Genomic DNA, 15,251 nt, shown 5'->3' with positions numbered 1-15,251 from the left:
AACTCTCTTTTGTCAGAGGACTTACTTTGAACTTCTGTTTCATTAACATGTTTTCCTTTGGAATTTATTTGTTATATTGTTTGGGTTTTAGCTAGAATTTTATACACCCTGTAGATGTATTTTTATGAGTTTCCTGTATAGAAATGAATTAAATATCAAAAGTAGCAATGTGTTTTTTGTCCTCTGCACCAAACATGGTCAGTCGTTACATTATTCAAACCATACCTGTTTTTCTGAGCTATTCCTCTTCCTCGTTTCATCTTTCTCTCCTAGCTCTTCTAATTCACTGTCAGGGTCATCAAGATCATCATCATAGCCACATTCATCATCATATCCCTCTTGGTCATCTTCTATTTCTGCTCCAGAATCATCATCTTCATCCGTGCCTTCCTCAGAGTCATCCTCATCCTCTGACACTGCACAAGGGCTACCATCTGGGTTATTCAAGTCCGAAATCAGCAATGCACATAAGCCATTTTGCAGTTTGATGTACCTACAAAGTGACAGGTAATATTATCATCAGGATGATGACCCTTTCCATTGGCTCTTTAATACCTTTGGGGAGGAAATAAAATGGAACATCCCTGTATTTGCCATAACTACTCGGTGCCTCTGCAGTCATTACTATTATTATTATTATTATCATCATCATTATAATTATTATTAATTACCTACCTTTCACCCTGAGGTCTCAGGGCAAGTTACAGCTTTAAAATACAATATTAAAAACAATTTAAAATAACAAGGAACTTGGTTCACATCTAAGGGTTGTATCACAATGAGTAACTTGAGTCTACATTTCAATTGCCTATGGAATATGACTTGGTCATACACTACCCATTAATATTTGCTAAATAGTAATTCTTTCCTTTTTGAACTAATAAAAATATATGCATTTACCTTGGCAATTACATTGTAATACCAGACACAATGCTGCCAGGACTGTTTTGGTGTTAATGAAGTATTCTACATTAAGGCACCTAACAGAGATATAGATATCATAACAATGGGAAAGGAACAAAGTGTTTAGATTCGGAATGTGAGCTGCACCACTGCTTCTTTCATAGGAGATGCTCCTCTCACTTCCTGGGAGAGGTGCCTTAAAGATAATGAGGGCAAAGCTATGCACTCACAGTTCAGCACAGGAAAAAGTGGTAAGAGCAAGGAGAGAGTTACACACAATCCTTACCAATCATTCTGCTTTAAATCATAAGTGTTACCACTCTAAACCCCAATGCAAGAAAAATAAACTTTTATCACAGAAATGCAACTACAGAGCGATGCTCTTCTATTCATCCACGCAAAATCACAGTCAATCACAGCTTTCTATTTAATACTGGAAATTCAGGTTAGACCTTTTCTATCCCTACAGCAGGTTGTTTTCCATATGACAAAGTAGATGTAGCATTTATGTTCATATTCAAGTGCACAGATTTACATTTCACAAGCATAATTACATGGGATGCAATTAAACATTGCACTAATATAAGTGTTTTGTTAGTGCAAGCATTTCTGGTTTCCAAACAAACGAACTCCCCTTTCCTTCCCCTATGCACAGTTCTGGAAGTTCTCCTGACCCTCTTGAGAGGATCTATGGGAGGCACATAGGTGAAGGAGAGACAGAAAGCCTTATTTATTATCATTAAAGTACACTTATATGATTACAAGAGTTTTATATTTAATGGCTGGTGTCAGGGAACTCCCAGAGGGTCCGCTGGAGGAGAGGGAAGGCAGATCGGGTTACAGGGATCTCCAGCCCCTCCTTTCCTCCACCACCTCTTCCAGCCAGGATAGTAGAGAGTGGTCCAATGGGGAGGAAGGAGGGTTGGTCACAAGGCTGGAGAGAGGGGTCAGAGATGGTAGCAGAGAGCCCTCCATATCTACACAGAGGGGTCAAGCGCAAAGAACGTAAGAGGCGCTTGGGGGTCTCCAAGTTCTTATGCTGGGGAAGGAGCGGGAAGGGGGCACTCCCAGATTCTGGAAGTGACTGAGATGGACGTGTTTTAGTTAGCTCTGCACTGTACATAGTATGCACAATAAACATGTAAAAAGCCAGGTTGGAGTCCAGCGTTGTTATTCGTGAGTAACCACCTCACGCCCATATGTAAGAAACAAAAGTCCTTATGAAAGTCCACTCTCTGTAAGCTGAGAAGTGGAACACAACATACTGCTAACGTAATTGGGGAAAGAGTAGGTAATCTCACAGGAAGTTACTGGCTACAATGACCACAAAATATATACCTTATCCCATTTGGTTCTCAAAATGACCATGAGTATGACTTGTCTAAACTCACCCAGTGAATTTAATGCCTGAGTAGGGAACTGAACCAAGTCTTTCTGGTCCAATCTAATTCTCTCATCTAACGCTGGCTCTCTACAATGAGCATCTGCTGGAATTGAGCTGTCAAAGGTGGCAAAGCTATTTTGAGAATACAAAGTACATAGGAACCCTGTGGGATCAGACTGAAGTCCACCTAATCCAGAACAGTGGCTAACTACATGCCTTTGAGAATGTCACTCCGTTTGGCACTCAGAGATAAACTGCTTCTGAAGATGGAAATTTCTTGCTGCCATCCTGGCTGAGAGCCACCCCGTAGAGTCATGTAGGATATGTCTCCCCCTTCACCTTTTAAATGCATCTAAGCTAGTGGCCTTCCCGCCAGAGCGGTACCTATTTATCTACTTGCACTTTGACGTGTGCTGCTCTGGTTCACCAGAAGCGGCTTAGTCATGCTGGCCACATGACCTGGAAGTTGTGGCTCCCTCAGCCTATTGAGCGAGATGAGCACCACAACCCCAGAGTCGTCTGCGACTGGACCTAACAGTCAGGGGTGCCTTTACCTTTAAGCTAGTGGCCAGCAGCATCTTCTATATAGCACATAATGCAATGACCCGTGGATTGCATGACTTTTAAAAGAAACATGAATATATTTTCCCTCCCTCTGATAACCGGGCCTACCACGCAAGAAAGCGACATCCCTTCTCCCCGGGATTGCTCTATGCAAACCCCAACCTCCCCAACCACCAACCTCTGGAGGCCGATCAGGATAAAAGGAGGGGAAACTACGGTGCTGACCGGCACAAGAAACGTCTAATGTAGCTCATTTAAGCTACGGTACGCTGCACCTGAACTAAGCTAAAGATTTCCTTGTGCCAGTGACCACCCCAAAGCTTCCCCCTCTTTCTCTCCGCTTGACCCACCTGAGGGGCTCTTCTCCATCCTTATGCCTTCGCCCTACCCCTTCCTCCCCGCGCTCACCTGTACTGCTTGGGATCGCTGGGGGACTTGACGATCTCGGGATCCCCCACGTTGGGGCTGGGCTCGCTGGCGCCCGCGGCCTTGTCTCCTTCGCCTCCCGCTTCCGCCTCAGGCTCCTCTTGGGCTGTGCCGGCCTTGGCCCCACGGCTGCTCCCCAAGTTCTCAGGCTGCTCGTGGCCGCTACCGAGCGAGGCCTTGGCCCGGCCAGGCATGGCTGTTACGGGCCCTGGGGGAGAGCGAGGCCCGGTGAGGATCCCTCGGGGCTTGGCTTGAGGGTTCCCGGCGCGGCTGCGGAGGGCTCGGCCTGCTCGAAGGTGGCTCGTCACCGAGGTCCCGCGCGGCCAGGCGGCTCCCGCCCTCAGCATCCACGGCGGGCCAAGCTCCGGCCCAGCAGCTCCAGCCCTCAGCCGCAGGCCGGTGCTTAGGACCGGAAGCCACCGAAGTCGGCCAATCAGGGCCCGGCTCGGCATCCACGCGCCGGACGCCCGCAAATCCGAGGTTCTACCGGCATCACTTGACTCTAACAGGCTACCGGGAGTCTGAGGAGGTGGGAATGGGGCAAACCATTGCTGTTAGGAAGGGAGGGGAGACAGAGAGTCGGGGAATGGGAATAAGCTATTGTAGGATGGAGTGGGCCTACACGTTTCTTCACTCAAGGCTTCTTCAGAACTGAGTTTTGAAGTTTTCCTTATAAACGACTTTCTAAAGACGAGTACTTCTAGATTGGTTCAACAAGCTCTCACTCGTGGAAAGGGAGCCAATCTGTGACAGCGAATGAGCGAGAGCCATTACGCTTAGAACGCCTGGGAACCATTCTGCGCTTCCTTAAACTGGGGATATATAGGTGAAACTCGGAAAATTAGAATATCGTCGACAAGTGCATTTATTTCAGTAATGCAAATTAAAAGATGAAACCAATATGTGAGATAGATGCATGACATGCAAAGCAAGATATGTCAAGCCTTTATTTGTTGTAATTGTAATTATTTGTCGTTAGGCAGGTCAATTATAAATGGAATGTAATTAATGAAATGTAATAGCGATGTTTATTTTTGTATTATTGTAACTATTTGTTTTATTACTGTGTAATTTCCAAAAGAATCCATTTGTTAAAATTAAAATAAAAAGTTGCATTACTGAAATAAATGCACTTTTCGACGATATTCTAATATTCTGAGTTTCACCCGTATAAGGGGCAGAAATTGAGCTGCTTGGAGCTAAATGACAGTGTAGTGAACTTGGTTGCTGGAAGAGTATCTCTGAAAGTGGTTTAAGGTTTTTTTTTATTATGTGTGTGTGTGTGTTTAGCTTGGAAGTAAAAATTGTTGTGTCTGCTGTTTCTCTTTTTGTCTTTTGTAACTTTGTTCGTTTTATGTTCTAAAGGTTTTTGGCATGCAAACTATGGAAGACTGGCGTTGTAGTTTGCTTTTCCGAGTTGCCCCGTTATCCTCTGTTACACTGGACACACCAACATTCCTTTGGCTAGTAGGACTGAACACCCAACCCTCCTTTGCATTGTGAATAGAGGAGAAATGCACCATTTGCTATGGTACATATGTAACTTGGATATTGTACTTGTGAAAAAGAAACTGCAGTAAACTACCATATTCACCTTTTCAGCAGCTAATCAAATCCAGAGCCAGACTGATTTTGGGCCAGGTGCAGTCTAACCTGGGTCACATGGTTTGCAATGATAAAATAGGGAAGAACCATAAATGCTACCTTGAGTTCCTTGGAGGAATGATGGCATATAAAGGTAATAATAAATTATTTGATTCATATATTTTTCTTTATATCATTAATTGCCCTTATATTTCACTGCTGTTAGACTCAAAGTTCCATCAGCCCCATACCTGCCAAGTTCGGGACCTAAAGATCCGGGATCGGCAGCGCGCGCATGACCGGAAGTTGCGTGACGCAACTTCCGGTGGCGCTTCGCCCTTCTATGGGCACCAGAAAATGGCGGCGCCAGCGCCGGAAGTCACTTCCGCGCATGACCGAAAACACGTAAAAGCGACTTCCGGCGCCGGCGCCACCATTTTCTGATGCCCATAGAAAGGCAAATCGCCACCGGAAGTCGCGTCACGCAACTTCCGGTCATGCGCGGAAGCGACTTCCGGCGCCGGCGCCGCCATTTTCTGGTGCCCATAGAAGGGCAAAGCGGCACCAGAAAAATGGCCGCCGGGCCGAAGCCGATTTAAGGGACAATACCGGGACTTTAACCTAAACGGGAGACCGCCGGGAAACGGTAAGAAAAAAGGGGTTTTCCCGGCGGATACGGGATACTTGGCAGCTATGATCAGCCCCTGTAAACATGGCCAATGTTGGGGATGATGGAAGTTGAAGTCCAACAATATCTGGAGTATCACAAGTTAGCCACCCCCCAAATTAACTGAGCGTGAATCAATGCTATTTTTCTAGGGGAAAAAGGTGCCAGAACTCACCACAGACACGTCCCTTGTTCTCTTAGAATGGCAATGCCGGCCACCTGAGAGGTGCTGCAACTGAGTTCTGTTGAGTTCCAGCTGAAAAAAAGCCCTGTGTATAATTAAAAGTGGGCCCAGGTTATATTATCTGGAGAGTAGCTCAGCAGCGTACGAGGATGAAATTGTATCGACCTATGTTACAGAACTGAGGTAACAATTATTGATGCAATATATGTGAAGTAATTTGAACAATCTAATGTTCAAATGGTAATAATATGTAGCATTATCTTTATAACCTTGCTTAGTCTGCCTATCAAAAACAGTAATAAAGTTATTGATAAGCATTATAACCATAGGGTTTGAGTGATACAACTGAAAAAATAGATGAGCTATTTATGTCTATTAGTGATGTAAATTAATACTCAAATCAGATCACAGTGACTAAATAACAGCTTTATTTTGTCATGATTTCATAATTAGGAACATGTACATTCAAACACTACACAGAAAGTGCCTGCTAAACACCAAATCACAAATGTGCAAGAAAATAGAACTTTCTCATTATAATTAATACAAATTCAAACTCCACTAAACATATTTTGACTTACTATCACAGTTCATATTCCTACTATGACAAAGTGACGTTTGTGTGTGAATATTAACAGTGCAATCTTATAGGTCTACTCAGAAGTGTGTCCCATTGAGTTATGTGGGATTGCAGTCTTAAGGTAGCTGCAAGATTGTCAGGGGCAACTTTCAAATGCCTGATCCTGCAAATTACAAAGAATTACTTCCTGAGCTTAGTTGACCTCAGTGAGGGTAGAGGATATTGGCAGGAAAAGTTAAAAGTGTGTCATTTTTAGTAGCCTTTGTCATTTTCAGTAGTTTTTATGTGCACATTTAATACACGCCGCTTATGATTTTTAAAATATTAAATAGTATAGGAATGGTCCTAAATGATATATTCTGATTATGTGAAATTTAGTTCACAAAAGCTAATTGCTATACAAAATTTGTTAGTCCTTAAAGTGCCACAGAATTCTTTATTTCAACCTTTTCCCAGTTACATATGTCTGTCTTTTCTTTTCTTGGGAACTTATGTACTTCCACAAGTGCAAAAAAAGTTAAACAGTCTGAATATTAATCTGTAGAGCAATTAAGCCGTAAACTCATTGAATGGCCTTGGATTTCTATCACTGTCATACTTGCAGTCTAATTGAAACCCTGTCCAGAATTCCATGCACATACCAAGGCTATTCAAGTGCTGCTTTGTAGGAAAAATGCCCCTAACAACTTGTTCCTAGTGCTTGTTGCAATTTGCTGTTTCACAGTCATTCTGCCAATATGCCTCTCTAAAGTACCACCCTTTCCTTCTGACACATGCTCGTGTGAATGGTGTGGCTGCGGTGGTATGGTGTGACTGAGCTTGATGGTTTTTGCCTCAATGAAAATGACTGGTTTAAATGACTGAGTCTAGAACCTTCTGCATGCTCTACCACTGAGCTACAGCTTTTCCTGTGCAATTCTTATTAAGCAAAGATACCAGTTAATTACACAAAGAACAGTATTGCCTCTCCCTTCCGAAGATCTTTCTGTGAAATAGTTTAAACTGCTTTCCTTTCTTTTTTTAATTAAATTTTTGTGCCATAGTTAACAGTGGCCTCTAGCTAGCAGATGCTAATAAAGTGTGTTTGGGTCAGGATTACCTGACTGGTGGCAAAACAATGGTAACATTAAGAACCACACAGAAATATGTGATAGACTATATAAACTACTTAAACCGTAGCATAACTTTTCACTGGAACACTAGCTGCGCTTGCACTGTTTTTTTAATATAAAATATATAAAGAGACTTTGCAAAACATCAAACAAACATATCCAGCTCCACCAGCACTGAAACATCTCTGTTAAAAGATGTACTGTCCCTGCCCACTATCCTGCAAAAATAACTTTCTTAGAGATTTTGAGGCATTAACAGGAGCAATTCTGCTGCAATGGAGGGGGGCTATATGTGAGGCGCACGTTCTTCCCGGCAGTAGTTGTCCTAGAAGATTCCGAATCCATGCTCTCCGACATCTTTTCACAGATGATGTCCACCAGGCGCTCAAAGACCTGCCTTACGTTGACATTCTCCTTGGCGCTAGCTTCAAAATAATCGAACCCTGTTGTTGTTTTTTTTAAAAAAAGTACACAAATCAATATTTGGTTATCCCAAAACTGCTTCTCATGTTAAATTGGCTTTAAATTATCTGTTGGTCATATTAAACGGTTCATTTTGGTTGGTTGGTTGGTTTTTAAAAAAACCAGGTGTCTAAGTTCAGAATAGATAAGGAGGTTTTATGAAAAGTGATGCTGTATAAATCTCTAGTTTATGGTCTATAAAATAAATAAATCAGTTAAAGTTCAAAAAGATCTTGCACCATATGAGTGTAGCCAGTGCTATTTTTCTAGAAAAAGAAGTGCTGGAAATCTCCATGAACACCACCCTCATTCTCTTAGAATGGCAATGTCACCCACCTGAGAGGTGCCGGAACTGAGTTTTGGTGAGTTCCAGCTGAAAAAAAGCCCTAAGTGTAGCACAGCTGTAAAAGAGATTTATTATTATTTTTATAAAGCACTAGCTGGCCCGGCCACGTGTTGCTGTGGCTCATCCCTGTGACTCCCCCCGTGCCATCCCGACCCATGATCCATCTCGACTCCGTCCTGCCCCCACCCCGAACACAGGCGAGTCCCCACCTCCACTCCCTGCAAACCTGAGCTGAGGTGCTTTGGAGAGGGAAGGGGATGGCAACGGCGGGGCGGGGCTTTGTTTTTGGCGCGAGGCCTGTCTCTGACAGTGGGACATGGGTGGCTAGGGGCAGGATCCCTGCATGGCCCTTTGTGGAGGAATGGCCGTTGTGGCGGTTATAGCATATTGGTTCCTGACTTTACGATCTGCCCTACCCTGTGAGACGCAGCTTCTGGCTTCTATTTACCAGCATGCACTTTTGTCTGAGTGGTGTGTTATGGAACACAGGGTTTTGGGGGTTTAACCTAGCACAGTTGTGATGTCTGTCTACGCAAACGGCAATCGGTCAAGTGATTTTGGTGAAAAGTGGAGACAAACAAACATGGTCAGTTTACATTTATATATATATATATATATATATATATATATATATATATATATATATAGATTGGGTATGTAAATGGTCCTCAGATTAGGTGGACTGATTTAGTTGATGTGTGTTGTATTGTATAGTCTTTGGGGGTGGGTTTGTTTTTATTCTTTTCTATGTACAGTATTGCATTTTTTCCTTGCCCTTTTTTATAAAAAAACATTTTATAATTTTAACACATCAAATATTAAATACATAGCTCTATTCACATATTAAAATAAACAAATCTTAATACTAAATCAGACATTGAAGCCTACAAAAAAAGCCTATAACTACTACTACCAATATTTAAAGCTTACAAAACACTTTTAAAATATTGCTGTCTTATAATGTCTGGATGCAGGTAGTGGCAGAGCAATAGATAATATCAGCTTGGTAATCATAAAGTCATATACAGGAACCAGCTAAAATTAGGAAAAAATGTTGATTGTGGTCCTTTGTTTTTAACCGTGCTGTCAGAGGTGAAGATTCGGGAGCTGAGAACTGGGTTCAACATGAGAGGTTTGAATAAATTAAGGAATTTCCATAAACACACTGATAACTCTTCTTACAAAAAAGCAAATGTTTACACTCCAGAGCTGTTTGGAATGCTCTTAATCAGGTGTTTGATATACTTCTTGATGTTCTAAAAATCTGAGAAGGTATATAAGGAAGAGTCAGAACAAAATACACCGCTGAGAAATTATGAGCAGTGTTAACTGTCATAGTAATTTGAATGTTGAATATCACGCTGATTCGTATGTCAACTACTAAGAAGGGGAAATGGAATGACTTAACTGAAATAATTCCATAAGGTTATTAACAGGGCTGCTTCAACAGACCAGTTGTTTGAAATGAACTATCAGTGTTAACACACCAACCAATGAAAAGCTAAATGAGGAAAATTGTATTTTATGCATGCCTGGGTACTTCTAATCCTCACTGCTGTGAAGCTCAGAACAGCTCCCAGTGCTCCCAACTATTTGACGAACAAAGCTGTGCGTCTGCTGCAAATAGTAGCAGCAGAAAGATAACTGATGCTTCCAGACAGGTGTTTATATTAGTATTGGTACTGGTCATTCATACAAGTTTTTCACAGTGCCTACACAGCATGCCACCCTTGCCCACCTCAATTGAATCCAGATTCATCATTTTCACTGAAAATACAATACATTAAAAAGCCTCCTGCTAATGACCTGTCTGTGGTATATAAATGAAAGCACTGCAACATTATACCTCTGTCTGAAAGCCTCCAGTAATTAGAGTGTCAGGCTAAGACTGTGGATGCTCTCTCACTGAGCCATAAGGCTCTCTGGTTGAGCCTTGTTCAGCTGCTCTCTTGACAACACTGAGAGTATAAATAATAGGGTATGAGGTCACACATCACTCATAACACCCACAAACATTCATATCCCACAGTTTATTTTATTCTCTCTTTCACACACTCAGTCTCTCGTGATGCCATCACTCCCAAGGACATATCTCAAAACAGCCATTCAGCCTCCATCACTCAACCACGACACTTGAAAGCCAGCAAAACAACAGTACTGTATGGTGTGTTTTTTTAACTCATTCTGCACTCTTCACTCCCTAGGAATACTGGAATTACCAATATCCAGCCAGTCAATATCCAAAACCAGATCCAAACATGACAAAACTCACCCCTCCTGCACACTCACACCTATACAGAGAGCAAGTCACACAGGAATCGGAGCAAACATCCAGCTAACAGAACTTGACAGTAGTGACATACCAAAGGACATGTGCCCAAAGGAAAAAAGATAGGCAGCAAAAGGTTCAGCCGGGACCAAATGGGACATTTAGCTTACAGTTCAACTCAGTTCAGTTGGGTAGCAGGCAGGGTTGGACCAAGACATTTTACTGTCTGAGGCAAAAGGCAAGATGGCGCCCCTCCCCATTCCACACAGAGAAGCCTATTAGACCTGCAGTTGGATTGTAGTTCAACATTGACCACATTTTTCACTGCAACTGAGACAGCAGGCTAAACAGAGAGGAATAGTAAATGGGCTTATTAACAGTCTATGTCCTTTTAAATGTCCTTGTGGGGGGGGGGGTTATTGGTTTGTTTTGTTTTTCTTGTTTCTATTCTGTATTTTGTGTTTTTATTCTGTATTTTTTATGCTGTTAACCACCCTGGGATCTTCAGGTGAACGCTGTTACACTCATTTAATTAGTAAGTAAAATTACATAAATAATAAATAAATATTAAAACCCATTTATCTGGAGAAAGTAGATGAGGGTGCAATTAGGATACAACTAAGGGATACAGAACCTAGCCCTCAAGATGATAATGGACTACAACTTCCATCATCCTTGACCATTGGTCATGCTGGCTGGGACTGATGGGAGTTGGAATCCAACAACATCTGGAGGGCCATTGGTTCCCCATCCCTGCTTATAACTGGAGGGAGAAGGGATCAAAAAAAGAGAAAGGTTAACATGTACCCAACTGATCAGCCAGATGTTTTCCCTTTTCAAAAGGAACGATTCTCTCATCCTCCATGTCACATTTGTTTCCAACCAGAATGACTTGGGCATTATCCCAGGAGTAGGTCTTTATTTGAGTAGCCCTGTGGGAGAAGAAAGAATTTGCGGTCAGAGTAGTAGCCAATAATGTGTCACAGTGTGAATGCACTAAACCTCCACTCCCAAATGATAAAACACAAAGACAATATCGACAGTTAACAAATTGTTGATTTTGCAAAAGCAATGCAATCATCCCAATTTAGGAATTTCAATGAAAATTTTTAGCCAAAACCTTTGTGCTTTTCAGTGGTGTGCAGTCAGTGCTAGTCTCTTCAATGATCTCGCTAAATTAAACTATTAAAGCCTGGCGCCTCCTTCCCAAAGCCTGGGAAACTTCTGCTGGGCTTAGGGCCAGAGGTTCATGTGTGCGACACACACACACACACCGCCCAATGGCCCTCACAGGCTGGTGCCTCTGATCCTAACTGTTCCCCTATGAAAAATTTCACAGCACACCACTGGTGTGTTTGCTGATCCCTGTTTTAAGGAATATAATATGGAAAAGTGTTCGTTGAAAAAAGATATACCAAAATTGATTGCCTTCAGCTGAGCTGCTTGCTTCTGACACTTCCAGTTCTGCACCTGAAGGCTATAGTTTAGTTAGGAAAGCTCATAATTATCAATAAAAGTAGCCTGTATATTGAACTCAGGCGTTCTTGTAAGATTTTTCAAAGTGGGGAGCAGTCCATCTTCAGCTGAAACTAGATCAGAGCTTCCAGATGTGCCTAATATTCCATGTTTTGTTCACATATGCGCACACACGCACACAAATGCATTATAGCTTGCCAGTGACTACTTATTGATCCCATTCATTTTAACTTGTGTTTCTGGGAATTTGGAGTTTATAGGTCAGTCACAGTAGCATCAGTGCTTTCTAGATCAGTTTCAAGGATTTGTCCTAGGTTGTATGAAAATATCTTGAAGCTGCACCTTTTTAAAAACAATCATAAGCTTTCATTAAGCTGCAATCCTAACCCCAGTCACCTGGGAAGAAGCCCTATTGAATTCAATAGGATGGTTAGAATTGCTCTGGCAATTTTGTTTAGTATATTAACCAACACATTTTTTAGTTAAAGTTCCAAATTAATGGCTCACTTGTTTATTTTTGAAGCTGTTCATTTCCGCTAGAATGAAGAAGTGAAATGAAAATATTAAAGGTGGCCTTTCCATCTAGCAATCCACTGACATTTTGGTATCCCTTTAATTAACTAACTAATCTGAGATTAATCAATTAAAAATGTTAATAATTTAACAACATTTCTACATAAATTTAGGGTGGTTACATATGCACATCCAAAAAAAGAGAGAGGAATCTTATCACCAAAAGAGACTGCAAAAGACAAATATTTGAATGAAATTTGTCTGTGCTAATTTATATGTATCAATTCAAATTTAGAAAGAAATTGCTATAATTTAAATAGAAATGCAGCACCTCTCAGCACAGTTTTGGCTTTGGAATGAATCTGTGGCCAAAGAAACAAACCAAAGCATCCCAAATCCAGCAGGGGGAGCTAGTAGATATAAAATTGATGAATCATCTTCATCCCAAATTCATTGCTATCAATTAACCATATCTTCTATATATATTTTAAAAAATGTAAAAAGGGAATGTGGTTACGTTTCCACTTTCCACCGAAACCGGCCCTCCAGATGTTTTGGGACTACAACTCCCATCATCCCTGACCACTGGTCCTGTTAGCTAGGGGTGATGGGAGTTGTAGTCCCAACACATATGGAGGGCTGAGTTTGCCTATACCTGTTCTACATGAAATAGCTTTATCCTCTTTTAAAGCCATCCAAGTTTGTGGTCATCACTACATCTTGTGGGAGTAAATGTCAAAGTTTAATTATGCACTTTTGTCTGTCCTGAATCTTTAGTTTAGGTAAATGTTGTTTACTACTATATGTGGTAGTCTCCGAACACACAATGCACACATTTCCTCAATAGTATTTAATGTTATTCTTGGATATATCACTCTCAGTGATATGGAGCTCAATCCACTCAGCATATCCCCTGTAGGGAAATGTTGGCAGTGCCGTTTTTTCAAAAGAATAGCTCAAAAATTGCATTAAAAATTTTATTTATTTTTGCAATTTTGCTAAAAAAAGCTCAACAATTTTCACTGTTTGAAATATGGCAATCCTATCCCCCTGTATCTCCATTTTCCCATTTATTTCAACAAAGCTTACACCAGTAAGACTGCTGATGGATTATGCCTGTGGAGCCTGATTTCTGATTCAGAAGCAACCACCACCTTCCGATTAATTCCTGACAATGTTTAATTACTTCTGGACAGCCCACGTCATGCCTCTCATACCAAAAGCAATGTCAGTCAGTTAGTCCATGAATATTCACAAGGCAGGATGCTCTGTGATGGATGGCAAAGCTTACCTTAAATAAACTCTGCTGCGGAACAGAATTTGTGGCAGCTAATCTAAAAAGAGCCAGCTGTGATAGTTTTCAAATACAGCTTGAAAACCAGAATGCCAAGATCATCTTCACACTTTCAGCAATCTGCAAAGTGTCATTAACATCAAATATCTGTGGTGTGTTCCCCTCCCCCTGCTGCAATCCTATAGAAGAAATGAGGGGGTTAGGATCCTAAGGTGATTCAAGACCACCACTGACTTGCCTCCAGAATGCTCTTCGGGTTCTATCATGGGCAGGAACACCAATGCCCATATTCTCTTCAGGTACATCTATGCCCATAAACTTTCTGATGCCATGCAGGCGGGGGTAGGGGGTGGGAGGGTCTGGGGCAAAATGCCAGCCTACCAACAGACCTCTCTCTCCATGTGAGGTGGTGGCACCACTACAGTGGTACCTCGCAAGCCGAATGCCCTGCAAGGCGAATTTTTCGCAAGACGAATGCATCTTGCGATCTGATGGTGACTCGCAAGATGAATTCGTTTTGCGAAAAATTCGTCTTGCGAATCGCGGTTTCCCATAGGAATGCATTGAAATTTAATTAATGCGTTCCTATGGGCAAAAAAAGAAGTTTCAATGCATTCCTATGGGAAACCGCGATTTGCAAGACGAATTTTTCGCAAAACGAATTGACTTACGGAACGAATTGAATTCGTCTTACGAGGCACCACTGTATATTGTGGCTCACTGGCCAGCATCTGAGGTTCCTTAGGATTGCTCCCTTACCATGTCTGCTCTTTAAGAACTGAATGAATGAATGAATGGCTATGTTCCAGTTGAATGACTGCTGTGGAAACAACCTAAAACTGATAGAACCTGACAAATTCTGAATTCCTCACACACGTGTATTTCTTTTGATTTGAAAATTGCAATTCATCCCCTCCTTCTGTATACTTTGGGTAGGCTCATTCAGAATGGAACTGAATGAATGACTGCTGCCCAGCACCTGGACCAATGCATTCAAGAACGGAGATTCTAACTAAGGAGGTTTTCAAGCAGAGGTTGGATGGGCATCTGTCATTTAGTTGAGATTTCTGCATTGCAGGGGTTAGACTATATGACCCTCAGAGTCCCTTCCAGCTCTACAATTATATGATCCTTTGATCTGCCACTTTGCTGTAGAATCTCTATTTGCCATTCAAAAAGCAATACTTTATATACCTGTATAGATAATACTGCTTTTGTTTCTCTTTTCTGATTCCAATCTGGTTTAACACATCAGCTATAGCATGCTTTGTTTTTTATTTCGGCACCATCACACATTCCTTCACAAGGCGTTAATCCATAAAATTGTATGCAAGCCACCTGCCTCCATTTTTTTTTAAAAAAAACTGTCTTCAATACAATAGTCATTTCAAAAGAAATGTTTTGCTTCATAATGGCTTAAAATTTCCATCCCTTCTTTTTCTCAAAGTGTGCTCCCTTGATTTATCGGAAACAAATTAAGTTAAATC

The 15,251-nt window shown here is 41.6% G+C and overlaps 2 protein-coding genes across 3 annotated transcripts in view; both read right to left on the bottom strand.

Annotated features, from left to right (window-relative positions):
- Nucleotides 1–3,756, bottom strand: part of NRDC (nardilysin convertase) — a 32,111-nt gene extending 28,355 nt beyond the window's left edge. Inside the window, exons 1-2 of the mRNA XM_035122697.2 lie at nt 3,260–3,756; nt 226–493 (exon numbers count right to left, since the gene is read on the bottom strand). Coding sequence (XP_034978588.2) covers nt 226–493; nt 3,260–3,729 — 738 coding nt within the window. The 5' untranslated portion in view covers nt 3,730–3,756. The remainder of the gene's footprint in view (nt 1–225; nt 494–3,259) is intronic.
- Nucleotides 3,757–6,135: 2,379 nt separating this feature from the next.
- Nucleotides 6,136–15,251, bottom strand: part of RAB3B (RAB3B, member RAS oncogene family) — a 50,000-nt gene continuing 40,884 nt past the window's right edge. The window contains exons 4-5 of one of the 2 annotated variants that reach the window (XM_035122707.2): nt 11,289–11,413; nt 6,136–7,847 (exon numbers count right to left, since the gene is read on the bottom strand). In XM_035122707.2, coding sequence (XP_034978598.1) covers nt 7,657–7,847; nt 11,289–11,413 — 316 coding nt within the window. In that variant the 3' untranslated portion in view covers nt 6,136–7,656. The remainder of the gene's footprint in view (nt 7,848–11,288; nt 11,414–15,251) is intronic. The other variant, XM_035122710.2, reaches the window with a different exon arrangement.

This window comes from Zootoca vivipara, chromosome 7 (assembly GCF_963506605.1).
Source record: "Zootoca vivipara chromosome 7, rZooViv1.1, whole genome shotgun sequence".
Classification (NCBI taxonomy): domain Eukaryota; kingdom Metazoa; phylum Chordata; class Lepidosauria; order Squamata; family Lacertidae; genus Zootoca; species Zootoca vivipara.
The sequence above is the reverse complement of the archived record's forward strand: the minus strand, read 5'-3'. Positions and strand labels throughout refer to the sequence as shown.